The 26,669-nt window shown below is 40.0% G+C and overlaps 1 protein-coding gene across 1 annotated transcript in view; it reads left to right on the top strand.

Moving 5' to 3' along the window:
* Positions 1 to 26,669, top strand: part of MYH15 (myosin heavy chain 15) — a 181,916-nt gene that overhangs the window by 114,303 nt on the left and 40,944 nt on the right. Inside the window, exons 27-32 of the mRNA XM_064374588.1 lie at positions 4,081 to 4,171; positions 6,116 to 6,505; positions 13,941 to 14,067; positions 18,240 to 18,358; positions 20,760 to 20,956; positions 24,208 to 24,557. Of these exons, the coding sequence (XP_064230658.1) occupies positions 4,081 to 4,171; positions 6,116 to 6,505; positions 13,941 to 14,067; positions 18,240 to 18,358; positions 20,760 to 20,956; positions 24,208 to 24,557 (1,274 nt within the window). The remainder of the gene's footprint in view (positions 1 to 4,080; positions 4,172 to 6,115; positions 6,506 to 13,940; positions 14,068 to 18,239; positions 18,359 to 20,759; positions 20,957 to 24,207; positions 24,558 to 26,669) is intronic.

Genomic DNA, 26,669 nt, shown 5'->3' with positions numbered 1-26,669 from the left:
ACAAGAGCGAAACGCCATCTCAAAAAAATTAGAAGAAAATATAATCAATAAGTCTTAGGAGATTGACAGGTTAAATCTTCTTGAACAAGTCACAAAAAGCCAAAGACAAAAGGAAGATATCGATATATTTGACATCAAAATTTTAAACATGTGGCAGATGCCAATGTAAATAGAATGGAAACAAGATATAAAGTGAGAGAAAAATTTGTAACAAATATAAAAAATGTCAAAAATCAAAGGAAAATCTATAATTAAATAATTAGATGAAAAACCTAATAGAAAAATGGGCAAAGGACACAAACTGTTCTTTTGGTTTATTGGTAATTTAAAAATACTAATAGGTGACAGGATGTAGTCATTACTAGTAATTGAGAGCATTCAAAAAGAAAAATGAAATACTAATCTATTGTCTAAGAAATTTTCGGGAGTATGTTATTAAGAATAAATGTAGAGAAACGGTGATCTCACAGTGTTATTGGAGATTAAAAGAGAAGACTATCATGTTTTTTAGCACTTACATTACCCAACAATTTCCTGCTCAGTGTCCACTCTAGAGAAACATATATACAAGGGGCATGATTATGAACAGTGTGATTTGTAAAAGCAAAATATTAAGGAAGCCTAAGTGCTTATTAATTGGGAAATTCACAAACTAAGGAATGTCTAAATCTTAAAATGCCATGTCATAATTAATTTTTAAATGGAGTACTCTGTGTAGGCCTGTGTAGGAAAAATAATGAATTAATAATATGTTATTAATATAATAATTAGCTTAAAATATAATAGCTTAATATTTTTAAGCTTAATATATTGTTAAGAATAACATTCTCAATTCAATAATATATTGAATTAAGTTGAATTAAGTTCAATATATTATTGAACTTTATAAAATTTAAAATATTGAAGATAATATTTAATATTAAATATATTATAAATGTTATTCTTATCAATATCTTAATGTAATAATGTGTTAATATGGATCAAGTTATTAATCCATAAATGCAAATGTACACGATATTCTATCATCGTAAAGAAAATGAAACTCTACAGCTACATATGCACATGTAAGCACAAACATATGTCAGCAGTTAAATTTCTGAAAGGATTTATACTAAATGGATAATGCTGGTTCCCTCTAGTGGGAAAGTAGGGATTGGGTATTATATTAGTTTGTTTCCACGTTGCTGATAAACACATACCTGAGACTGGCTAATTTCTACAGGAAAAAGGATTTAATGGACTTAACAGTTCTACCTTGCTTGGGAGGCCTCACAATCATGGCAGAAGACAAGGACAAGCAAGTCAGATCTCATAGGGATGGCGGCAGGCAAAACGAGAGAGAGAACTTGTGTAGAGGAAAGCCTCTTTATGAAACCGTCAGATCTTGTGAGACTAATTCACTATCATGAGAACAGCACAGCAAAGACTAGCCCCCATGATTCAATTATCTCTCACAGAGTCCCTCTCACAACACATGGAAATTCAAGATGAGATTTGGGTGGGGACACAGCCAAACCATATCATTCTGCCCTTGGCCCCTCCCAAATCTCATGTCCTCACATTTCAACACCAATCATGCCTTCCCAACAGTCCCCCAAAGTCTTAACTCATTTCAGCTTTAATTTAAAAGTTCACAGTCCAAAGTCTCATCTGAGACAAGGCAAATCCCTTCTGCCTATGAGCCTGTAAATTCAAGAGCAAGTTAGTTACGTCCTAGATACAAAGGGGCTACAGGCATTTGATTAACACAGCCATTCCAAATGGGAGAAATTAGCCAAAACAAAGGGGCTAGAGGCAAGTCTGAAATCCAGCGGCGCAATCAAATCCTAAAGCTCCAAAATGATCCCCATGTCTCACATCCGGGGTACACTGATGCAAGAGGTGAGTTCCCATGGTCTTGGGCAGCTCCTGCCCTGTGGCTTTGCAGGGTACAGCCTCCCTTCTGGCTGCCATCATGGGCTGGTGGTGTGTCTGCAGCTTTTCCAGGTATATGGTGCAAGCTGTCAGTGGATATACCATTCTGGTGTCTGGAGGACAGTGGCCCTCTTCTCACAGTTCCACTTGGAACTGCCCCAGTAGGGACTCTGTGTGGGGGCCCTGACCCCACTTTTCTCTTCTGCACTGCTCTAGCAGAGGTTCTCCATGAGGGCCCCACAGCAAACTTCTGCTTGGGCATCGTTTCCATACATCTTCTGAAATCTAGGTGGAGGTTCCCAAACCCAATTCTTGACTTCTGTGTACTTGGAGGCTCCACACCAGATGGAAGTTGCCAAGGCTTGGGGCTTGCACCCTCTGAAGCTATGACCCAAGCTCTATGTTAACCCCTTTTGGCCATGGCTGGAGCAGCTGAGATGCAGGGCACCAAGTCCCTAGGCTGCACACAACACAGAGATCCTTGGCCCAGCCCAGGAAACCCTTTTTCCTCCTAGGCCTCTATGCCTGTGTTGGGAGGGGCTGCAGTGAAGACCTCTGTCATGCCCTGTTGTCTTGGGGATTAACTTTCAGCTGCTTGTTACTTATGTAAATTTCTGCAGCTGGCTTGATTTTTTTCTCAGAAAAAGGGATTTTCTTTTCTATTGCATTGTCAGGCTGCAAATTTTCCGAACTTTTATGTTCTGCTTTCCTTATAAAATGAATGCAGGCCAGGCACAGTGGCTCACGCCTGTCATCCTAGCAATTTGGAAGGTCAAGGCAGTCAGATTCGCCTTTGCTCAGGAGTTCAAGACCAGCCTGGGCAACATGGTGAAACCCTGTCTCTACTAAATACAAAAAATTAGCTGGGCATGATGGCATGTGACTATAGTCTCAGCTACTCAGGAGGCTGAGGCAGGAGAATTACTTGAATCCGGGAGGTGGAGGTTGCAGTGAGCCAAGATCATGCCACTGCAATACAGCCTGGGTGACAGAGCGAGACTCAGTCTCCAAAACAACAGTAACAACAAACAAACAAACAAAAAACTGAATGCATTTAACAGCACCCAAGTCACCTCTTGAATGCTTTGCTGCTTAGAAATTCCACCAGATACCCTAAATCATCTCTCTCAAATCCAAAGTTCCACAAATCTCAAGGGCAGGGGCAAAATGCCGCCAATCTCTTTGCTAAAACATAACAAGAGTCACCTTTGCTTCAGTTCCCAGCAAGTTCCTTATCTCCATCTGAGACCACCTTATCCAGAATTTCATTGTCCATTTCATTATCAGCATTTTGGTCAAAGCTATTCAACAAATCTCTAGAGAGTTCCAAACTTTCCCCCATTTTTCTTTCTTCTTCTGAGCCCTCCAAACTGTTCCACCTCTGCCTGTTACCCAGTTCCAAAGTCGCTTCCACATTTTTGGGTAGCTTTTCAGCAGCGCCCCACTGTACTAGTACCAATTTACTATACTGTTCCATTTTCACACTGCTGATAAAGATTTACCCAAGACTGGGTAATTTATACAGGAAAAAGGGTTTAACAGACTTATAGTTCCATATGGCTGGGGAGGCCTCATAATCATGGCGGAAGACGAGGAGGAGGAAGTTGCATCTAACATGGATGGTGGCAGGCAAAAAGAGAGAACTTGTGCAGGAGAGCTCCTCTTTATAAAATCATTAGATCTTGTGAGACTTACTCACTATCATGAGAACAACACAGGAAAGACTTGCCCCAATGAGTCAGTTACCTCCCATTGGTCCCTACCACAACACATGGAAATTCAAGATGAGATTCAGGTGGGGACACAGCCAAGCCATATCAGGTATCATAGCTAAGAAAACTTCAGATGTAGGTATAATCATTGAAGTTTTAAAATGAGAATAAATTATTATATCTATAATTTAAAAAATATTTAAACAAAATGGTATTTTCATTTTTTGGTCAAAGCCTGTTTTTTTATTGATATATAATAATTGTACATATTTTTGGAGTACACGTGCTATTTTGATACTTGTATACAATGTGCAAAGATTCAATTGGGGTAATTGGGATATCTATCATATCAAACATTTATCTTTTCTTTGTGTTAGGAATATTACAATTCTAACTACTTTAAACAAAATGTTATTATTCTGAACAATTGTATTTGTTATATTTTTCTAAACAGAAAAGAATTAGAAATGAGTCAGTTGAATTCAAAAGTGGAGAATGAGAAAGGCCTGGTAGCTCAGCTTCAGAAGATGGTTAAAGAGCTTCAGGTAATCAATTATCATATATGCCTCTATACTTATATTTAGATCCATGGGTGATTGGCAGTTCAATGACAAATTTTCTGCCAAGGTATTCATACCCTTAGCCAGCCACAGGCAGAGGCAGAAAAGAACAGTGGTTAAGAAGGGAAATTGTGGCATTCCACAGATAGAGTTAAGCTTAAATTTCCTTATGAGAATAATAAAAGTGAATAGCTAATTTGTTGAATGTTTGCTGTGAACGAGGCATTGTGCTCAAATCCAAAACTTGTTTTTTCACTCATGAATCCTTCTGGCAACCATTGAGCTACTATTATTAAACACAACGATATATTTAAGTAATAAGCACAGTGCCTGACCCGTGGTATGCATTCAGTGTTAGCAATTTAATTTTTATAATGATTATTCTTTATGATTAGAAGGTGACTGACTGAAAATCAGTAAGTTCTATAGGTACTTGTAGCCTCAAAACATTATGTGATAATAAATAGCTATTTATAAGTTTTAGACTGTGTGAGTTTCATAGCATATGACCATGTTATAAAGTAATTTTACACACAAATGCACACACACATTCAGATGGATAATTTCCCTTTGGTGCTAAATAAATGTCTTAGTAATATAACTATGGCTCAAAATACTTTTGGAACCTCTTTCTGATATTCATCTTCTGAAATATTTTGAGCCAAATAAGAAAACCAGTCTCAATGTTTTGTAAATATATTTTAGTTTCAGACATACTATTAACCTCCAAGTGTATTATAATATTCACTGGGCTTGACTTCAAATGACTGTTGACTTTACCCAAAATTAAAAAAAAAATTTCAATATATCCAAAAGACCAATTTCCTTACCTTAATGACTTCAGAAAGTTCTATAAAGATTATTTCTGACAAAACATTTCAGAAATCTTTGGTTCAATGGTGGTATGATTTGGGATAAATGCTGTTTTGGATTCCATGATAACCAGTTGGAAGAGGATCATGGTTACTTGAATGTGAAAATCATACTTTTTTTTAAAGCACCTTTTCTGTCATACCTCATCTATAGAACTGATAGACTACTTATTTGGTATAATCTAGAAATTACTTTTTTCTAAGCCACAGTACTCTTATTTAATGGAGAGGAAAACATATTTTGAAACAGTTTCTATCTTGTTTTCTCCCCTATCCTAACTTATGCCTAATTATTGAAAGTGATGATAATAACATCAGTGGCTTCATTGTACTGTAATACAGTGATGCTATCAGGATTTATAGACCTATTTGACCTATACTAAAAGGGCTTGGGGATCCGTGAGTTGTTAGCACTTCTTTTTCCAATAATCTTGCCTCTGATGATATCGTATCACTTCTCACTTCATCAGTCCACATTCCTTCACCAACTCCCCTTTGTTATTTTGGATCTCTTACTTGAAATCTCCTACAGACTAGAAAACCAAGTAACTAAGTTTTTTAGAATTATGTGTAAAATTACAATGATATTGTTTAAGTAAATTGCTTGAACTTGAAGATGATCATTTTATTGATCAGAATTTTGCCCAAGTCCCAGATAGTTGAGATCAATGAATTTCAGATGAGGAAGATTTTTGTACATAAAATTTATTATTCCAATTTTCATAAATGCTCTTAAACACTCTTTTGTCATATGAAAGATATTTTCCTATTTCTTTGGGAAATACTCTTTACTAAGCTTTCTCCTCCATGTATATAATTTAATGAGCTTGCCCATCATCAGGGACTGAGTGATTTGGAAAAAATGCAAATTATAATTCTGGTTTTGATACTGAATTGGGGCAAATCACTTAGCTTCTGTCTATTCTGTTTTCTTTAGTTATACATTGAGAACCAAAAGTTTCATGTTAGCTTTGTGATTTAAAAAATAGAGTAAAGCTCTTAAATGTAGAATATGCTACAAGTCCTTAGTAAAAGTCATAATTATTTATTGGTACAGACTCAAATAAAGGATTTGAAAGAGAAACTAGAAGCTGAAAGGACCACTCGAGCCAAGATGGAAAGGGAGAGAGCCGACCTCACCCAAGACCTGGCCGACTTGAATGAGAGGCTGGAGGAGGTAGGAGGAGCCAGTTTGGCTCAGCTGGAAATAACTAAGAAACAGGAAACAAAATTCCAGAGGCTTCGCCGAGACATGGAAGAGGCCACGCTGCACTTTGAGGCAACTTCTGCGTCTTTGAAGAAGAGACACGCGGACAACCTGGCTGAGCTCAAGGGCCAGGTAGAAAATCTACAGCAGGTGAAGCAGAAACTGGAAAAAGACAAGAGTGACTTGCAGCTAGAAGTAGATGACCTCCTGACCCGTGTTGAGCAGATGACCGGAGCTAAGGTAAATACTCCCATGCTATCCTCATGGGCTTCTGAACATGTAAGTAGGAAGGGGAAGAAATGAGAGGGGAGGGAAAAGAAAAAATAAGCCAGCTTAGTGATTCGATGTATTTTCTAATGAAGACTATAGTTCTTCATACTGAATAGATCAGGCCTAACCTTAGTGGTCATTGTTAAGGTCACACATCCATCGCCTGAATGTGACCTGACAGTGGCTTCTGGTTTTACCAGAATTCCAATCCACGTTTCTTACTTATCTTTTTAGTGATGGCATAAGTAAGTGAGCTGGAAATCTGAGGCCACTATCTATATCTTTCTTGAAGAATGACTTTTGTTGTGAGCACTCCTCGGTGATGGCATGGATACTTCTAGAGCCTATCTGAATGAATGGTGTACACAAATAGCTTTGCTGAGAGGAGGAAACTTTTTCTCCCTCATGTCCTCTGGCATCTCTTTAATCAGCCAGTACTATAAGAAAGGCTCATCACATGTTCTTTCTTTACTGAGCCCATTAACCTATATGCTGCAAGCTCTCATGTCAAATGGTTACTACCAGATCACGGATAACAGTGACCCTGTCTTCTGGTAGTTGAGAGGAGCTTTGCTTTAGATTAAGTAGAGCAAATGGCTAGTTGCTGCAACCTCTTCTCCTTGTGAGCAGATTTTATAAAGTCATCTGGGAAAGATATGACCTGACAATAAAGCTTGATCTTCATGGACTAGGGCCAGAAAAATGTAGAATATCTTCAGTGATATAAAGTGGTTTCTGAAATGTTTAACATTAATTCCTTTTAGATACCTTACTAAGTAGAAAGAAACAATCTGTGTCTGTCTGTCTGTCCGTCTGTCTCTCTCTCTCTTCCCCTCCCGCCGCACTATCTTAGTTCATTCCTTGGTGTCTTAGTTCATTTCTGCTGCTCTAACAAAATACCGCATGCTGAGTAATTTGTAAGTAATAGAAATTTATTTCTCACAGTTCTGGAGGCTGAGAAGTCCAAGATCAAAGTAGCAGCAGGTTTATTGTCTGGTGAGGGCTCTCTGCTTTAAAGATGGTGCCTCTTGCTGCATGCTTACATTGCAGAAGAGCGAAAACAGGAAAGGGACAGATGCTCCCTTGCACATTTAAGATCACTAATCTCATTCATGAAGGCTCATGTCCTCATGACTTCATCACCTCCTAAAGGCCCCACCTAACACTATCACACTGGCAGTTGTTTCAACATATGAATTTTGGGGGGACATGTTCAGTCCATAGCATTTTACCTCTGGCCCCTCAAATTTATGTCCTTTGCATAAGCAAAATATATTCATTCTACCCCAAGAGGCTCCAAAGACTTAAGTCATTTCAGTGTCAACTCAAACGTCTAAAGTCTCATCTGAATCGTATAGGAGGGAAACTGAAGGCGTGATTCATCTTGAGGAAAATTCCTCCTCCAGCTGTGAGCTTGTGAAATCAAACAAGTTATGTGTTTCCACAATAAAATAGTGGAACAGGCATAGCATAGACATTCCCATTCCAAAAAAAGAGAAACCAGAAAGAAAAAAGAGGTAACAAGGGAAAATCCCAACACAAACAAAAGCGAACAACATTAAATCTTGTAAGTTGGGAATACTCATTTTTGACTCCACGTCTCCATGATCTTCTGGACATCCTGGGGTGGAGTCTGGGTCCCCAGGACCCCATGTAGTGCTGCTCCCTGGCAGCACCTCTCAGGAGTTGAAGTTGGTTGCTTGTGGTTCTCCCAGGTTAGTGTTGCCTGCTGGTGGCTCTACAAGTCTGGGGTGTTGGGGGCAACTCTGCCCCCACAGTTCCACTAAGCACTGCCATGGTGGGGGCTCTCTGCAGTGGCTCTTGCTCCCATGGTAATTCTCTGCCTGGACCCCAAGGCTCTCCAGGATATCCTCTGAAATCTAGGTGGAGGAGCTATGCTTCCGTGTCTCCTGCAGAGTTTGCACTGTGTGGATGCTGCTATGGTTTACAGCATGTGTCTTCCAGAGTGGTGACCTGAGCTGAACCTGAGCCTGCCTGAGTGGCAGAGGAGCACTGCACTGGCATGCAGGGAGCAAAGACTAGACACAGCCCTGGACAGCAAGCTCTGAGGTCTCATGGGAATCCTCTCTTGAAATCATGTTTCCTTCAAGGCCCTGGCCTTCTGGGCCTCTGTGGGTAGGGCAGCCGCAAAGGTCTCAGAAATATCTTCAGGGTCATCCTTCTGTCGACCTGATGAATAGCACCTGGCTTCTTTCTATCCCGACTAATTTCCTTATCAAATGTTTGCTTGTCTACATCCTTAGTATTTTGTTTTTCTTTCTGAAAATACTTTTTTTTTCTTCACAATCTGACCAGGCTGAGAATTTTCTAAAATCTTTAAGTTCTGATTCTCTTTGATTATACATTTCATCTTTATTTCTCTCCCTTCATATTTTGTTTTAAGCAATCAAGAGAAGCCATGGAACCCTGAACACTTTAAGGATTTCTTCCACCAAATATCCTAGTTCATCACTCTAATAGTCTACCTTCCACAAGGGACTAGGGCATAGTTCAGCCAAGTTCTTTGGCACTTTGTAATAAGGATGGTCTGTCTTCCAGTTTCCAGTAACATATCCCCAGCTTCCATTCTAAGACCTCAGTAGAATTGCCTTTACTGTCTGTATTTCTACGAGCATTGTAATCACAGCCATCCAACTAATCTCTAAGAAGATTAATTCTCTCTCTACAGTTCTCCTCCTCTTGTCAGCCCTCACCAGAAGGATTCTTAATGCTCCATTCATGGGAATATAGGCTTTTTCTAACAGTAGGTGTGTACTTCACTACCTCCTTACTCCTTTAATCCCTGCCATCTGTCTATTTCTCCTGAAGCCGGCACTTCCTCTGAACATTTCTGTCACTGGCACGTGGTTCTTTTTATAACTCAGGTTCTGAGCCTGAACCACTGCTTTCTTCCCTATTTGCTTTTCAGTCAATTATTGCAGCAGGTCAGTCTTTCCCATCTCACAGTTTTCTATTCCCGTTCCCGGGTAGGTCTCCCTCTACCTTTCAGCTGGATTACTGCAGTGGTTTCCTCAATTAATCTTTTTTGCTTCTAGTCTTTCATTTTTTAAAACCATTTTATATTTATATATCCAAATTAATATTTATAAAGTGTTCAGAATATTTACAAAGCATGGATTTATTGAATTATGTCCCCACTTAAAAATGAACTCCAAACTTCTGCTTTCAAGGTACCTTGTAACCTGTGATCAGAGTCAACCTGTCCTGCCAGTTTTAGATCCCATTGCTTTGTTTCATGGATCTTCCATTTCAGCTTGCTTTTCACCAAATATTCATTTTTACAGCAATGTGCCTTTTCCAAACTAATTATTCTCTTTGGAATGCTCAAGTTCAACCTCCTGCATTAAGAACTTGCCTGTTTTTGAGTTACTGTGTTACTTTGGGGGTCTCTCTTTATACTGATGCATTATCTAGTTTTTTAGCTTTGCTTAAACTGAAAGCAGAAACTAGGTTCATTTTCATGTTTACTCTGTGCCTTGCAGAGTCTGTGCAGTCAATTACTAGCATCAGCTTTTACATATGCCTCTTGGAGCTCATGGATTCAGCGACTTGTCCAAGGCCACACAATTCTATGGAGAAGATGAACTTCAATTCCAAATCCTGTGTATATCTGTTGGGGAGCATGTCTTGCTGCTACTTTAAATATTTGTTGGCATGATAAATTGTTTCTGTTCACTCTCATAGGCATATACATTAGGCTAAACTGTTCCTTGAGTTGTTTACTTTATCATTTTCTGAATTATAATGCAAGAATGCCAATGCTCAGTGGTACAATGAAGACTGAAGCATTTTCAAAAGCATATTATGCTGACATAAAGGCTCAGGGCAATTTAGAAGTTATAGGAAATCTCACAATTATCTTGATTATTTTGAATTCCCATTGGTCCCTGCATTTCTGGGAGGCAGCATTTTTATGCATCATTTTAACAATCAGTTATAAGATAAATGTTTCTTATTCCATTAACCTTCTCATCCCTGGTATCAGAACATACCGTTTATCCTTATGCTTAAATTAAAAATTATTTTGAGGATACAAATCTTTTGCATGCTACATCCCTATACAGGCCTCTTTTAGATAAACAATCTAATTGTCTTTTGCTGATCCTGTTTATGAAAATACGTTTTACATAGAAACACTATGCTAGTGGTTAGCATTGCCTGTGTGGATACCGCCCATGTGATGCTATGCCTAAGGGCAAGTGCCTCTTCTGTCTGCCCAAGTGGGCTGCCTCCTCTACAGATATGCAGAACCCAGCTGGCCTTCACCACATGGACCTCTCTTGAGGAACCGGGAAATTTTTGGCTCCTTTTCTTGCCATTTCCACACACCATTGACTAAGTTGTCTTGTAGAGATCTGTGCTTTTTCACCCTAAGCAAACAGGTGCATAGCACAGCATATTCAGGGCCACAAACATGTGCCATTTCTCACACCTGGATATGTTCCTCCTGGCTCAGTTAACAGGTCATTTACTATTGGAGACATCATAAAATAAAAATGGTTTTCATAATCATCCTATTTTTATCCATTTTCTCTGGAGCCCAGGATTCATGACAATGTGGGCCACCTAGGACCTGAAGTCAATTAATCCTTAACATTTCCTTTATCACTGCTTCATACGACAGATGCTTAGAAATCTAATATTTGACATTTTCTGTGTGTGTGTGCATCTGCACAGGCAGTTTCAGTTCAAATTCTGATTCCGACATTTAACAGCTCTGTGAATTTGGGGTGGTTATTTAGCCTCTCTGATGCTCAGTTTTCTCATTTATAAAACAGAGGCAATCTGAACTTTTGAGAGATATTGTGAGGAAAAAAATAAGCATGCCAACTTTGACTGTCAAAGTCATTTTCAGAAGTGAGAGCAAACAAAATTCAACATATAATTAGAAACTGTGCAGACAACTTAAAAACTGTCACATTGATGATTACTCTAGCTTTCTTCTAGTTATGAGTGGAGAGTGGGGATGATTGAGCATGCTGGGCATTTAACATTAATGCTCTAACCGGTGTGAGGCTGATGGCATTGTATGAGAAGCTGGCCACTGAATCTCTGTGAAGCCTGTTTTCACCAGGCCTGGCTGTGCTGTAGGACATCTGTGAACTGGAACTATATAACACTGCATTGGAGATGTAAGAAAACATAATTTAGTAGTCTTTCATAGAACAACCATTAGTAAGTGAGACAGCCAGGTGGGAGGGGGTCCCTGGAGAAACTCCAACCAGCCTGCCCACTGGAGTGGAGCCTGGGAAAGTTCACGCCATTTGCAGGGGGGTGGAACCTGGCCCCTCCTCTTCCTTTGTGGAACCTGGGATTCAAGCTGTGGGCAGGAAGCATTCTAGCAGGGACTCTAGCCTTGTGAGAATCTCTGTTTCCCCCTTTTCTTCCTTTTCACCCAGTAAAACCCTGTCTTGCTCGCCATTCAAATAGTCTGTGATCCTGAATTTTCCTGGCCAGAGACAAAGAACCCCATCTGTAGCTGACCTAAGGAAAAGTCCTGCAACACAGCATGAAGAAAACAATCTTCAGCAGAGCATAGGCTCCAGCCAGAGATGGTCAAGGGTTTGGCTGATGCAGAAGTTTTCCAGAGGACTAAACCTGGCATCACCCTTGAAACATTCCTGGGCCTTTGGCCATGGCTCTATCATAACAATTAGGTTAACATTGAAACTATTAGGCTCAACATCAGCTTTCCCCATTTCACCAGACCTCACTGTTTTCTCAAAATTTCATTGGTGAAATATTTTACTTGTTTCCCAATTCTTCCATTTCCATAGCATACTTTGTACAGACAAAGGCCTCATGGGCTGCTGTATGAATTGAGATTTAACACATAGAACTTAGAAGAGAGCTGGGTATGTAACAGGAACCCAATAAATGTTAACTGCTGCTGCTATTATCATTAATAGTGTCATCATCACCATCACCAGTGATGGGGCAGATGGAAGGCATTCAAAGATAATTTATACATGAGTTTCAAGAAAACAGCTGTGTAAAATCTGTAGAACCATGGAAGGCCACCACCAATGTAATAATGTAATTTTACTTTTACTCTTTCTGACCATATAAATAATAAGAGTGCAAACTACAGTTAATTTGTATGGTAAAGGGAATACCTCATCCTACATTTGGCAGCTCTTAGTTCTGTCTGAGGATCTTGGGCCTCAAAACCACTAGCATGAGTTCTCAGAGTGTGGCAAGAATCTGGTGATTAGATTGGGCACTTAAATTTGGGTATATTGGGCAAAGGCCAATGTCATCTCTTTTTCTCCAAGCACAAAAAGCCAATTCTGAGAAGTTGAGTTTGGGGATTGAAGTATTCACCCAACAGGGTCATCTTGAGCTTGTAGCCATAGTGATCAGTAGGGTACGGTTGCTTTGACAGCTCACATTTCTGTTATTAGGCTGTTGCAGCTCAGACCCATCCACTTTCTTCTATCCTGCTTTGGCAGCCTTCCAGATTTCCTTCCTCTTTTTTCCGTCTCCTCCCTCTTTTCCTTCCCCTTCTTCTGCCCCTTCCCCCTTGGATATTGCTCTCCTATGTGCCAGGCACTATTCTAGACAACAGGGGTTACATATTTAAAGCTATTTTTGTAAAAGCTAGCTTCTAGAACCTGAGAAAAGATATGTTGGTTATTAAGAATGGCTGCCCAGGCCTGGAGTTTCAGTGGCAAAATAGGATTGGAGTTAAAAAACAGAACTCGGCCGGGCGTGGTGGCTCAGGCCTGTGGTCCCAGCACTTTGGGAGGCCGAGGCGGGTGGATCGCGAGGTCAAGAGATCGAGACCATCCTGGTCAGCGTGGTGGGGCTCCGTCTCTACTAAAAATACAAAAAAGATTGGCTGGGCATGGTGGTGCATGCCTGTGATCCCGGCTGCTCAGGAGGCTGAGGCAGGAGAATTGCCTGAACCCGGGAGGCGGAGGTTGTGGTGAGCCGAGATTACACCATTGCACTCCAGCCTGGGTAACAAGAGCGAAACTCCGTCTTAAAAAAAAAAAAAAAAAAAAAAAAAAAACAGAAAGTTATATTCTAGTGGAAAAGATAGTTAAATATGTAGTCAGAAAATGATCATGTACCTTATTAGTGTTTGACATGTTGCCTTCTCCAGAAAAGTAGATAATTCTGGAAAGAATCCTAATACTCAGGACTTTGGGTGTCTCCTAAGACACCTATACTCTGCAAAGCTTAGGCCTCTTGGGGTCCAGACCCTAGAGTTGATTGTACTTGTTGAAATCAGAAAACGTGGTGTCCCAATGCTGGCTGAGCTCTTCACTACAGAAGAGAGCATGTGGGTCCCTGGAGCCACTCCTCCCCTACTCCTTTGTGCAGCTGATTCAGAGTATCCTCTGTGAGCCATGACCAGCCCTTCTTTCTCAACTCATAGGCAAATGCTGAGAAACTCTGTACTGTGTATGAAGAGCGCTTGAATGAAGCAAATGCAAAACTAGATAAGGTGACTCAGTTGGCAAATGACCTGACAGCACAAAAGTCAAAGCTGTGGAGTGAGAGTGGTAAGTAAGTGTGCTGCTTGCCTCATAGGCAGTTCTCCATCCTGGCAGACTCATGAAGGCACAACTGAGATAATGAACTACCCACTGGGACTGGGTGGGCACCTGAAGATCCTATGGGAGGAATGCTGCCTCTGAGACAGCCTTGCCACACACAGGCCTCTTGTCTAGGAAGTGTTACCTCTGTGCCACTTGCCAACTCCTGCCTAGTTTCCTTCCCAGAAATAGAAAAGTATAGTAATATGCCATCGGCAGAAGCAACTCTCAAGATCAAAGGATGGGAGGGGCAATCCACAGTCTACTAGTAGACTTTTTGACAATTTCTACCTCATTGAATATTTTTAAATTTTTAAAAAATTTTTATTTTTTATTTTTGGATAACAAATCTACATCTCTTTTCACACCTGGTAAAGCAGTGGTCTGTATGGCTGGCTACCTGATCCTGTGTGATTGGACCCCATTCTCTCTGACCTCTTTTCCTACATGCCCTTTCTCTCATTCTGCATTGGCCACCTCTTTCTGTGCTTTGAACACCCCAGGCACACTCCCACCCTAGAGTCTTGCCTTAGCTGTTCGCTCTGCCTGGAACACCTTATTAATGCTGCAGAGGTTTGAGGACAAGGGTTATTCAAGTGCATATCTGGGGCAAGTCAGGATAGGCCCATTTGAATACTGTCAACCCATTTCCTCAAGTGCTTCTCTTTCTATAGTATTTATTAAGTTCAAACAAACTACTTATTTGACACAATAAATATATTTGTCTCCATCTGTCAGAATATAAGTTCTGTGAAGTCAAGGGTCTTTGTTCATTGATGTATGTCAATCATCTAGAACACTGCCTGGCACTTACTGCTCCTCCATAAACATTTGATAAATGAAAATAAAAAAATGTCCTATAGTTTATTTGTTACTATCAACCACTATGGATTTTTTTTTCTGTTTTTCCAATCTATTAAATTGGTAGCAATCTATTAGGGTTTTTCTTTTTCAATTTATCATAAGCTTTTGTATTTTGCATACTCAGTCCTTTATAATGACTGCTTCATTCATCAAGATTGACTATACCTAACCTTGCCCTGCAACTTGACTCGTCTCTCTGCTATGAACAGCATGTGGCTAGATGTTTATCTATAACTAAAATCAGTTTAGTAATATATTCCAAGAGATAGAATTCCTAGGTCAATGAAAATAAACAATGTATTCTTGATGCTCAAGAGGCACACACTTTTAAAAAGAGAATGAACACATTTGGTCTATATAACATGATTCCTCCAGTAGACGCCTCTATTTGCAGATGCTAAATGATAGAGCTAAATTAAAATTAGTTGATAAGACTAAAAACCTGGAAATCTAGAAGAAGAAAGTGTCTTGGTTCTATTAAGGACACTGAATGGGACTATTCTTATAGTGCCCACAGGGTGTGTGACACCTGGCCTTGCTACCAAGCCCCCGTTTTGATCTGTGCTATTTAGGATTTAGTTGGTATGTAGACTCCACATTTCAGAGACAAAGCTGGAGAATATCTGGATATCTGGCCCTGAAGGAAGTGCTGTGTAAAATCTGTTTGATAGGCATTGCTGTCTCCCCCTAGTTATTGGCATTAATTTTCTACTCACTTTTTTGATGAGGAAATTGGTGGGTAGTGAGTAAAATGAAAGTGGGTCTGAGATGAGAATTCTGCTTAGGCTGCAGGATTTTTTGCTTCCTCCTTTTAACTTTACCGTTTGATTGGCTTTTGTGTAAATTAAATTCGAAGTACAAATTTATCCAAGCCTATCCTCCCCTTACTGGCTCCATGCTCCAGATTGCTTGTTTTTGTTTTTGTTTTTTGTTTTTTTCTTTTTTTGGTGGCTACCACCAAAATTTCTTTCTCATGCTCTGTCCTGTCAGCTTACCATACTCTGCTTTCAGAGGAAACCAATAGTAAATTACATCAATTAAGCCACATTAACTGGGTAGTGGCTCTGTGATATACGTGATATATTAGTCTCAGCCAGCTAGTGGATTTATATTTCTTCAGAATCCTTTTAAATAAGATGTTTTTGGGCCAGGCATGGTGGCTTATGCCTGTCATCCCAGAACTTTGGGAGGCTGAGGTAAGTAGATCACTTGAGGCAAGGAGTTCGAGACTAGCTTAGTTAACATGGCAAAACTGTGTCTCTACCAAAAAATACAAAAATTAGCTGGCCATCGTGGTGGATGCCTGTAGTCCCAGCTACTCGGGAGGCTGAGGCAGGAGAATCACTTGAACCTGGGAGGTGGAGGTTGCAGCTAGCCAAGGTTATACCACCGTATCCCAGCCTGGGCAGCAGAGTGAGACTCTGTCTCAAAAGAAAAACGAAAACAGGAGGCTGAGGCAGGAGAATCCTTGAACCCAGGAGGTAGAGGCTACGGTGAGCCAAGATCGCACCATTGCACTCCAGCCTGTGCAACAAGAGTGAAACTCCGTCTCAAAAAAACAAAACAAAACAAAAAAGCAAACAAAAACTCACAAGATGTTTTCATTCAGATACTCTTAAAGTTTGTTCACATATCCCAAGCAATTCTCAAGACCCTGTAGGGGGTCTATGAGGTTGAAGCTATTTTATTATAATACAGAGAAGCTATTTGCTCCTTAAATCCTTTCGCCATTTGTATTGATGAGGCAAAAGCAACAATGATTAAAATTGCTGGAGCCTGATCACAAGTCAACATAGTAGCACTAAAACATACTAGTAAAAATTGTATTCACTAATATGTACTCACAGTTTTTTAAAAAGTCAGTTTCACTTAAGGATGTCCTTAAAGAAGCAGGAAAAATGAATTTTATTACATCTCAACTCTTATGTATCTTTTTAATATTCTGTGTGACAAAACAAGAAGTATGCATAAAAAATTCCATTCCTGTTTCATACTGGAGTAAGATGTGTGATTAAGCTCTGAGCTGAGCTAGCAGTTTTTTCAGGGAGTATCACTTTTACTTGAAAGAACGACTGACAAACAAATGAGGCTTCTTTAGACTTACATGTTTGGCAGATGATTTCTCAAAAATGAGCAAAGGAAACTTGTCACTTCAAGGAAAACAACTGACAACGTTTGTTGCCGATAACAATATAGGAGCTTTTAGGTAAAAATTATATTTTAGAAAACATGTATTTGCCATCATTAGGTTGATGGCTCTAAATTCTTAGACTTTTCTGATGAGTTCAGCAGTGATGTTAACAAATATGATTTATAAAATACTATATGTGATATTGTGATTTATAATAAGATATATACATGTACCTACAGGTGTGTATATGTGTGTATGCGTATATATATGTGTATATATACACACATATATCCCTATACGTACATATGTACATGTTTGTGTATATCTGACACTGTCTCTAAGTAGATAGTGTCAGAATTGAGTTAAATTGTAGGACCTTAGTTGGTTGAATCCACAAAGCAGAACCTACAGATATGTAAGGCGGGACTATAATTAATAGGACAAGTTAAGCAGGGACAATAGACTAGACTGTGATAGAATTTCTCCCTCTCATGGTCACATTTCCTACCATTTAGTGACTACTGCTAATATTTATTTAGCGGTTCAGTCTATAAAATATATTCACATTAATTTAGTTTTAATTAAGAATCTTTTATTATCTTCATTTTACAAATGAGGCAAAAGTTATAATCATCTAAAAATTATATAGACAGAAGTGTACAAAGGCATATATAATAAACAAGGGAGTATGGTATAGAAGAATGTAGTCTTCAAGAACTTCACTTGAATCTCCCTTCACCAATTACAAACTGTGTATGTTTCTGTGTCAGTCATATTTAAGTGAGTTGCTTTGTTTCCTCCTCTGGAAAATAGTAGAATACCTACATTATCAAGGAGTTATGAAAATTAAACTAATACACATAAAGTACCTATGGCATAGAAGTTTCTCAGTAAATAATAGCTAATATCTGTTATTGATTCATACTTATTACTAAAAGTCAGTTCAGTTTTAGGACTCTCTTTGGAGTCCTGAAAAGGATAATTGCTATGGTTTTGCTGAATAATAGGACTCTCAGACCCTTCCTAAATATCAAAAATATGTGGGTTGGAGTCGTTCTGGCTAATCTTAAAGTCAGTAAGTCAAGTGGAGGAGGCAATAGATAGGAAGACTGTAATTATGTACTTTTGTGAAATCTTTCTGTAGGCGAGTTTCTACGGAGGCTTGAAGAGAAAGAGGCTCTGGTAAACCAACTTTCCAGGGAAAAGAGCAACTTCACTCGGCAGATTGAAGAACTGAGAGGGCAGCTGGAAAAGGAGACCAAAGTAATGCATCTATTATTTCTCACTGGTAACTTGACTGTGTGTGTGTGTGTGTGTGTTTTTATTTAAATAGTGCTTGATGAATCAGCCTGAAGTTTTTTTCTAAAAGAAGAAGGGAAAATGCCCTAGAAGTTATGGGGGAAAACCATGCCAGGAAGAACCCCGATCACTGAAGGATCTTCCTTGGTGATTCAGGTTGCTTCTTTGCAGATTTAGAGCAAGCAAAGTGTGTGTTTCCATCTTGTATGAGTGCTTGAACAGAAGGGCAGCAAGGCTCTTTCTGGATTTTGATTCTGAACTGCTCATGAAAAAGTGAAATTAAATAAAAGCCTAGAATAAAACAAGTGGGACTGGGTTAGCTCAGTATTACTTTTAAATTGTCAATAAATTATAGAAATTAGTCATTTCTTCCTATGAATACATAATATTGCTAGAAGATGACTCCAATGAAAGTGATTCTGAAAGGTGAAAGCATATGACTAACATGAGATATGAATTCTTTGAGCTTTGATATTTAAATGAATTCTTAGTTCATATTCAAGGCATCTTGTTACTAAGACCCCAAAGTACCTTACTTGTAGATGATCACACTATGAAGGCATATACTCTGAAGATGCACGTTAGTTGAGTCTGTTTTAAAATATTGTACCATTCTATTCCCTTAACTCTCCACATTTTCTATGTTATACACAAATTTAAAACTTTATCATTGTTTGTGCATCAGACGTTGTACCAGATACTTCTATCATGTTATCTCAATCTTCATATCAGTCAAATGAAGCAGATAGAATTGCATCCTTATAAATGAAAAAACCAAGGCTCCGAGAAGAAAACTAACATGTCCAAGGTCATATACCTAGTGATATACTGTGAAGGAACTTAAGCACATAGCGAAATGAGTTATATTTTAGAAGATCTCTCTGGCTGCCTTCCCAGTGACTTCCAGTTGGCCTACAAGCCCCCCTGATCTGGCTCCAGCCTCCTTCTGTGACCTACTTCCTACATCTGCTTCCCTCATTTACTCCCCCTCAGCTGCCCTGGCTTCCCTTCTGCCTCTTAAACCAGCCACCATCATTCCTTTCTTAGGACTTTTATAACTGCCCTTCCCATTGCTTCAAGACCCTTCTCCAAGGTCTTAGAGGGATGATGAGAAGGAGCCAAGCATTCTAGACTGTGCTTATCTTCTCTATTCGTTTTTCTACTATTAGAAATTTTATTTATTATTTGCTTGTTTATTTTGTGTATCCCCTTATTCCTTTTGGGCTCCTTAGGGCAGGGACTTTGTCTCCTTTACTTCTATAATACTTGTGCCTGGATCAGGCTCTCAATAAATATGTGCCATGTAAATGCCACGTAAAGGTTTTAAATGTTTTTCCTTTAAAGTAAAATAAAACTAAACAAGAGGAGAGGTCACAATTTAAACCCAAGTTCATCTGAATCCAAAGCCTGCATCCTTTTCAGAGTCACCATGTATTTGTGGCTCCTCATTAACCACCCAAAGGGGTTGGCTGAGACTGCCTTTAACTAAACCTTGTGCCCTGAGACCTGTATCTTCCTGAAAATGTGCTTTTTTTCTAATTTGCATAAAGGACCCACAAGGACCCGTCAGGACCCTGGTTCTTTCCACACTAGATTATCTCAGGGGAATGATGCTGCTAGGTTAGCCAGATCACCATTTAAATGATAAAAATGTTTATTAAACCAGTAGGGCTGTTCAATATATATGTAGGAGCCACTAGTACACTACAGGTAGCTATTTAAATTTATACTGAAGTTAAATAAAATTAAGAATTCAGTGCTGATCACACATTGTACTAGGCACATTTTGAATGTTCAGCAGCCACATGTGGCTAGGTGTTTACCATATTGGGCAGTGTACATATAGAACATTTTCATCATTACAGAAAGTTCTATTGGGCAGTACTATTTTGAAGTAATAGGAACTGAGGTTTTTAGAGATTTCAGTGTGAAATAAAAGATTTTATTTTCCTCATCAGCAAGATGAAAAGACTAAATTTCAGTGGTTCTTTCTGGTTCAAACAAGCTCTGAGTCTAATATATTGCTAAATATAAATCTTATTGCCTAAATGATAGTGAATGTTCTCTTTGCTACCCTTGCATTCTCCACTATTTCTAGAATTCCGGGCCTGTCTAAGTCCACAGAGTCAAGCTGGCATTTCCCTAAATAGAATTCCCTTCCTTGTTTTAATGGCAGCAATTAGATACTATCTATCCTTTTTCTCGTTCCAAATTCTCTCCCTAGTATTATTTCACTAGGTTCAGGTTCAGCTTGAATTTGTGGCAGGTTGTTATTAACCTTACCTGAAAAAAAAATTATCTTACTTTCAAGACTTGTGTTGTTCATGATAGTCGTGCCTTTTTTGTTAATGTGTGCCTCCTACAGTCCCAGAGTGCCCTGGCTCAAACCCTGCAGAAGGCCCAGCGTGACTGTGACCTTCTACGAGAGCAGTATGAGGAAGAACAAGAGGTCAAGTCTGAGCTGCACCGGACCTTATCCAAAGTCAATGCTGAAATGGTGCAATGGAGAATGAAGTATGAAAGCAATGCCATCCAGAGAACAGAAGACTTGGAGGATGCCAAGTGAGTAGGGCAAGACTACCCTTAACCTGGAGTTAGTCACATGGAGGAGTATGAGAATAATGGCTCTGTCTCTAAGGCTTCATGGTATGCACTTAACAGATCCTCGCTGAGTGCAGGAACAAGCCCAAACCGAAGCTGAAACATTCACTGCTGGTAAGAAGCACACTCTCCAGAGGGGCTAAAAATATAAAAAGTATAATACAAAGTGACAGAGACTGTAAAGAGGTCCTGGGGAGAGAAAGGAGGCTCTTTCTAGGTGCACAAGGGAAGTTTTCGTAAAAGATGTGACTTTGAGTCGTGGTTTGAAAATAGGCTATCACTTTAAACCCTATATTTCATTTGTAACACCAAAATAATTGAGTCCATCCATGTGTGTATGTGTCTCCATCAAAGTCATTGTGTCCCTGGTCTACAACTTACAGACTACAAAGTAGTCTGTGAAGATGGACAGGGAAGCTGGAAAAATGTTAGGATCTGTCGTTGCGTCTTCTAGGACAAAGGTTGCTTTGAAAAGAAATCATCCCCAGGCCACCCCTAAGGTTAGAATATCAATTTTATAGCCATTTATATGTAAAGGTTTTAAAAGTTCTTAGGAGTTACAGAAGTCTGGGGCACAGCTGAATTGAGACTCAGTACCGGGGTATAAAACAAGCATTTTGCTTAGAGGCCAAGAAACTGTATCTTTAAGATAAATTGTCAAACCCCAGCTTATAATTATTAAAGGTTTACTCAAAAGAATGTGTCCCTGGCTTGGTAGCTTGGCAAAAATCCAGGGAAGATCAATACATTTCTCTTTAGCTTCAACCAGAAATAATGTTTTTCAGTTCTTCACCTAAATCTTTGAGAGGTATTGCTGTGCAATTGCTGAACAGCCGCTGTGTTTTGTCCCAGAAGGGGAACCAAGTGATCCATCTCTGTACCCACAGTAACTTAAAAAGGGCTTTAGAATGACAGATACTAAAAATACCTGCAGTAGGTGTTTTATCAAAACTCTGGACCACAGAAAGTTATGGCTTTGAACTGAGATGCCTCCTTATATCCAAATATGGCCTTTACTTCCGAAGTAAGATTTTTCCCACCCTTCTAATGATTGAAGAATTCAGGTGAAATTGCCTATCTATTGTTCTGTTTGATGATTTCTTTTGGGGGTGGATAGGAAACAGCAAAAGAATATAGACTACTTTATGACCCATGGGTTTGTTGAAACTAGTTCTGTAGTATGTGGTAACTAAAGAAAATAATGGGCAAACATGGCACTCTCTCAAGACACTTTTTTGGCTTTCAAATTGGTGGGACGTCAAATAATTAAAACTTTGTCTGTATTATGCTTTTCCTCTAAATCACCTAAGGGAGGTAGACAGCTACAAAACAATCTAGGGTCCTGGTTTCTTTTTTTATTATTGAAGTTAAAGATTTGCCTGCTTTGATTTACAGGCTGTGGTTCAAATGATGAGTTAGTTTAGCAGACTCAAGCTCTCCTGAGACCCAATTTACTACATTCCCCAAGGATAAGGATTTAGTTTCTTAATTTCCAATATTCCTTTACATATTGGAGACAACTAAGTAGGTGCTTATGGTTGGCAAGTTAAGGAGCAAAATAGTAGTTGATACTAAATGTAGAACACAGTTACTGGTAAAACAAGGGTAACCAATTTGTCCAGTTTGCCCTGGACGTTTCCTGTTTTGGCTTTGAAAGTCTCATGTCCTGGTGTATCAGTCTATTCTCACACTGCTAAGAAAGACATATCTGAGACTGGGTAATTTATAAAGGAAAGAGATTTAACTGACTCACCATTCAGCATGGCTGGGAAGGCCTCAGGAAACTTACAATGGTATTGGAAGGGGAAGCAAACACGACCTTCTTTACATGGTGGCAGGAAGAGAAGTGAGTGAGTAAAACGGGGAAAACCCCTTATAAAACCACCTGCTCTCATGAGAACTTACTGTCACGAGAACGGCATGAGGGTTACAGCTCCCATGATTAAATTACCTCCCACCCAGTCCCTCCCACAACATGTGGGGATTATGGGAACTACAAGATGAGATGGTGGGGACACAGCCATACCATATCACCTAGTGAAGCCCCTCAGTCCCAGGCAATCCAGTTTTACCCAAGTAAAACTCCTATTTTCTTTGATCAACAAGCATTTCATATATGTGTAATTATTTCACTCAACTCCTCCTGCCTTAGGTCAGGTAAAGTATCAGAATCTCCTCTTAACACTTAAGAAATGTGAAGCAAAGAAGTGATGTGACCATGGTTAGAAAGCCAGGCGCAGAGTGTTGTTAGAACCTAGATCCTTCCTGGATCCTGAGCACATAGGGGTTTTTGCAGGATTCCACCAAAAGGGGGCTTTATTACCACATTGCTCTGTTGGGCTAGTCATGCGGTCCTGTTAATTCCCGAGAACCTTTTTCTGTTGAATAGCAGTAGATGAGAAAGAGCTTTGGTACATACAGTACTTTTCATCTAAGAGGTATAATGAATGAGTAAGAATGGGACTGCCAGCAGCCCTGCAGGAGATGTAAGCAACAGAACACATTTCAGCCCTTAGAATTCCTAATAGCAGCATATTATGGGGGTGGTGGAGAAAGAAGCACTGTAATAAACCCTCCATCTCAGAGATGCCAAAGGAACAGCAGATGGGGGTTAAAGTACCCCCTAAGAACAGTAGGACCTGTTAAGTGAGCATAATGAGATGGGTTTGGGAATATAAATTTGGAGAGAGGAGCTGAGGTGGAGAACAAACTCGGAGAAAAGAAAGAATTGTGTCGTGTTTAGGAGCCACATGATGAGAGAGAATAAGCAGGAAAAAGCAAAAGTGTGCCTTAGAAGCAACACCGCTGGAGCTCAGTAGTGACTACCATGGCTGCAGATTTGTCAGGTGCTTACTGTTGGTAGGGTGTTCAGTATAATCTTCCTTCCCCCTCCTCAGGAAATAATCAAATCAGTATTACTTATTAGAGCTTTAGGAGAAGCAAATATTTGTAGGAATTCAAGAGATTCTGAGTTCCAAGTGCAGGTTGGCAAAGGGGGAAAATAAAAACCCCGTGCACACAGGAGGCAGAGGATGGTGGTCACAGACAATGAGGTCACTTTCAGATAGGAGCTGCTGTTGCTTTTTACCACTAAGCCTACCGCAGAGGCCATCCTGCTTTGCACCCAAGCTCTGTCTTTAATCCACGGCAGACTTGATGAGCTCTCGGAGAGTTGTTGCCTCATTCACTCTTTGGGTGTCCTCCTTTCTCAGGAAGAAACTGGCAATTAGGTTGCAGGAGGCAGCCGAAGCCATGGCGGTGGCCAGTGCCAGAAATGCCTCCTTGGAGAGAACCAGGCACCGGCTGCAGCTGGAGCTCGGGGATGCCCTGTCTGACCTCGGGAAGATCCGCTCTGCAGCAGCCAGGCTGGACCAGAAGCAGCTGCAGTCTGGCAAGGCCCTTGCCGACTGGAAGCAGAAACACGAGGAGTTGCAGGCGTTGCTGGATGCCTCTCAGAAGGAGATCCAGGCTCTCAGCATGGAGCTCCTCAAGCTCAAGCACGCCTACGAAGAGAGCATCGTGGGCCAGGAGACACTCAGGAGGGAGAACGAGAACCTCCGAGGTACAGTGAGCTGGGCTTGGAGCCAAAGCCAGAGCGGGCAGCTCAGGGAGAGCCCTACAGGCAAGGCTGTCTTCAGCATTTTCGCATTGCCAACATGTTTTAACTTTTCAATTTTTATACTTTCTGCTTGACATTTTTTTTTTTTACTTTAGAAGCTATTTGTATTAAATTAATTCTAGATGTAAGACTAGTTTCCTGCCTTTAACTTCAGTCTCCCTCTGTAAAGGAAGCCACTGCTGAGAATGTCTTGATATTCACAACCTTAGCAAGATGTTCCGTGAGTGCTATACTCGTATTTTTTACCCAATTTATACATTGTTCTACATCTTTTATTTTTTCATATATGAATATACTTCCTGATTTAATGACTATTTCTATAGCCCATACTATGTACCAGGCACTGTTTATTTATTGTTAAATCTTCAGAACAGTCTAGTATTAGTTTCCTCATCTGTAAAATGGAGGTGATATGGGTCGTAAGTTGAGTAACTTGTCCAAATTCCCATTTGATAAATTGCAGATCTGGGATTTGAGCCTAGTAGCACAGCTCCAGCATATCCACACGTAACTACTGAGCTGTGAAAGCTTCCCACGTACCTGTGGCTCTTTGCATGCCTGTACATGGAGACCTACCACAAGCTTTTTAATAGCTAGTGTTTTTTAATAATGATGGCTATCACTTATCTAGACTTTATTCATTTTAGATCCAATTATTCACAAATACGAATAATCCTACATTATACATGCTTGTACATGTATTTATGCACATGTAAAAATATTTCAGTAACCCTGGAAATGAAATTCCTGGGTTAATGAAATGAATTTTTAAATTTTGATTTACTGCCAAACAGCCCTTCAAAGAGGCTGCCAATTTATCCCAGCACCAACAGCAATGTGCCTGAAAACCCTGAGATGCCCTGAAAGCAAGTTCATTACTGTTGGAGGCGTAAATGAAACTTACTTTCTCTGTTGACCTACATAATCTATGATCAAGGCACTAGCTGGGCACGTGAGGGGTGCTAAAACAGTGGTTAGAAAACTTCAGCTACATCCAAACCAACTGGAGGACTTGTTAAAGCACAGATGGCTGGGGCCCACCCCCGGAGTTTCTGACTCAGTAGGTCTGAAGAATTTGTATTTCTGACAGTTTTCCAGGTGAGGCCGGTGCTGCTGATCAGGGCACCACCTTTGGACTGGGGTGGGGTTTGAATATTGAGTGACTTTTTTCCAAAGCTCTCCAGGTGATTGTAGGACGTCAGAGTTGAGAACCTCTTCCCTGATTTTTTTCTTGATAACCCTCTTCAGGAGAGCAGTTATCAGAGAAGAATTTATTATGCAATGAAAATTTCCATCTAGCATATTTGTCTCTGTAACTTCTAAAAATTCTCATCATATCATATCACAGCCCAGGATCTCAGAACCAGAGGAGCAGGTGGTGACCTATTGAGCTCCTTGCACCACCTCTGAACTGGGTAATTCCCTGAGCTACTTGGCCCTATACTATACCTTTTGGGTACTAAAGGCAGAATTGACAATAACAATATCAGGTGGAAGAGGTTTTGTGACTTCTGGATGTCCTATTTTGTTTGTCAAAGGCTTATGTTCGTGAGAGCCTAGGAAAAAACACACAACTGCTTGAGCTAAAACCACTGTCTTCCTTGGGCCCCTTCTGATTCTCTGGCCTATCTGGGGCCATGCCTTCGATGCTGGCGGATATTGATCTAGCTTCTACTTTAAGTTCCTGTCTCAGTGTTGAGTGGAGCCACTAGTGTTGATAGCTAAGCACTTACACTGGACGGGCAGGGACTACAGGTCTGTATTCCTCCAGGTGGAACCTGGAATGGCTCTAATGAGCAGGACTGCCATGTAAAGTTGCAAAGGTTGTCCAGTGTACAAATATTATGTGAAGCACCATCCTCACCATTTGTTGTAGATAATTTTCAGATGTCAAAAGACTAAATGTTAAAAATGGATACCCTTTTACAATTTCTACATCCCATAGGGGATAGGTCATCAAGTTACCAAGGGTGACATGAGGCCACTGTTCCAGTGGGCTGGAACAGCCTGTTGTGCCTGGTACCATTGGTCTGAGACTGAGCCCATTCACTAACT

This window comes from Aotus nancymaae, unplaced genomic scaffold, assembly GCF_030222135.1.
Source record: "Aotus nancymaae isolate 86718 unplaced genomic scaffold, 86718_ANA_hifiasm-v0.15.2.pri h1tg000011l, whole genome shotgun sequence".
Lineage (NCBI taxonomy): Eukaryota > Metazoa > Chordata > Mammalia > Primates > Aotidae > Aotus > Aotus nancymaae.
This window is presented reverse-complemented; position numbering and strand designations above follow the sequence as displayed.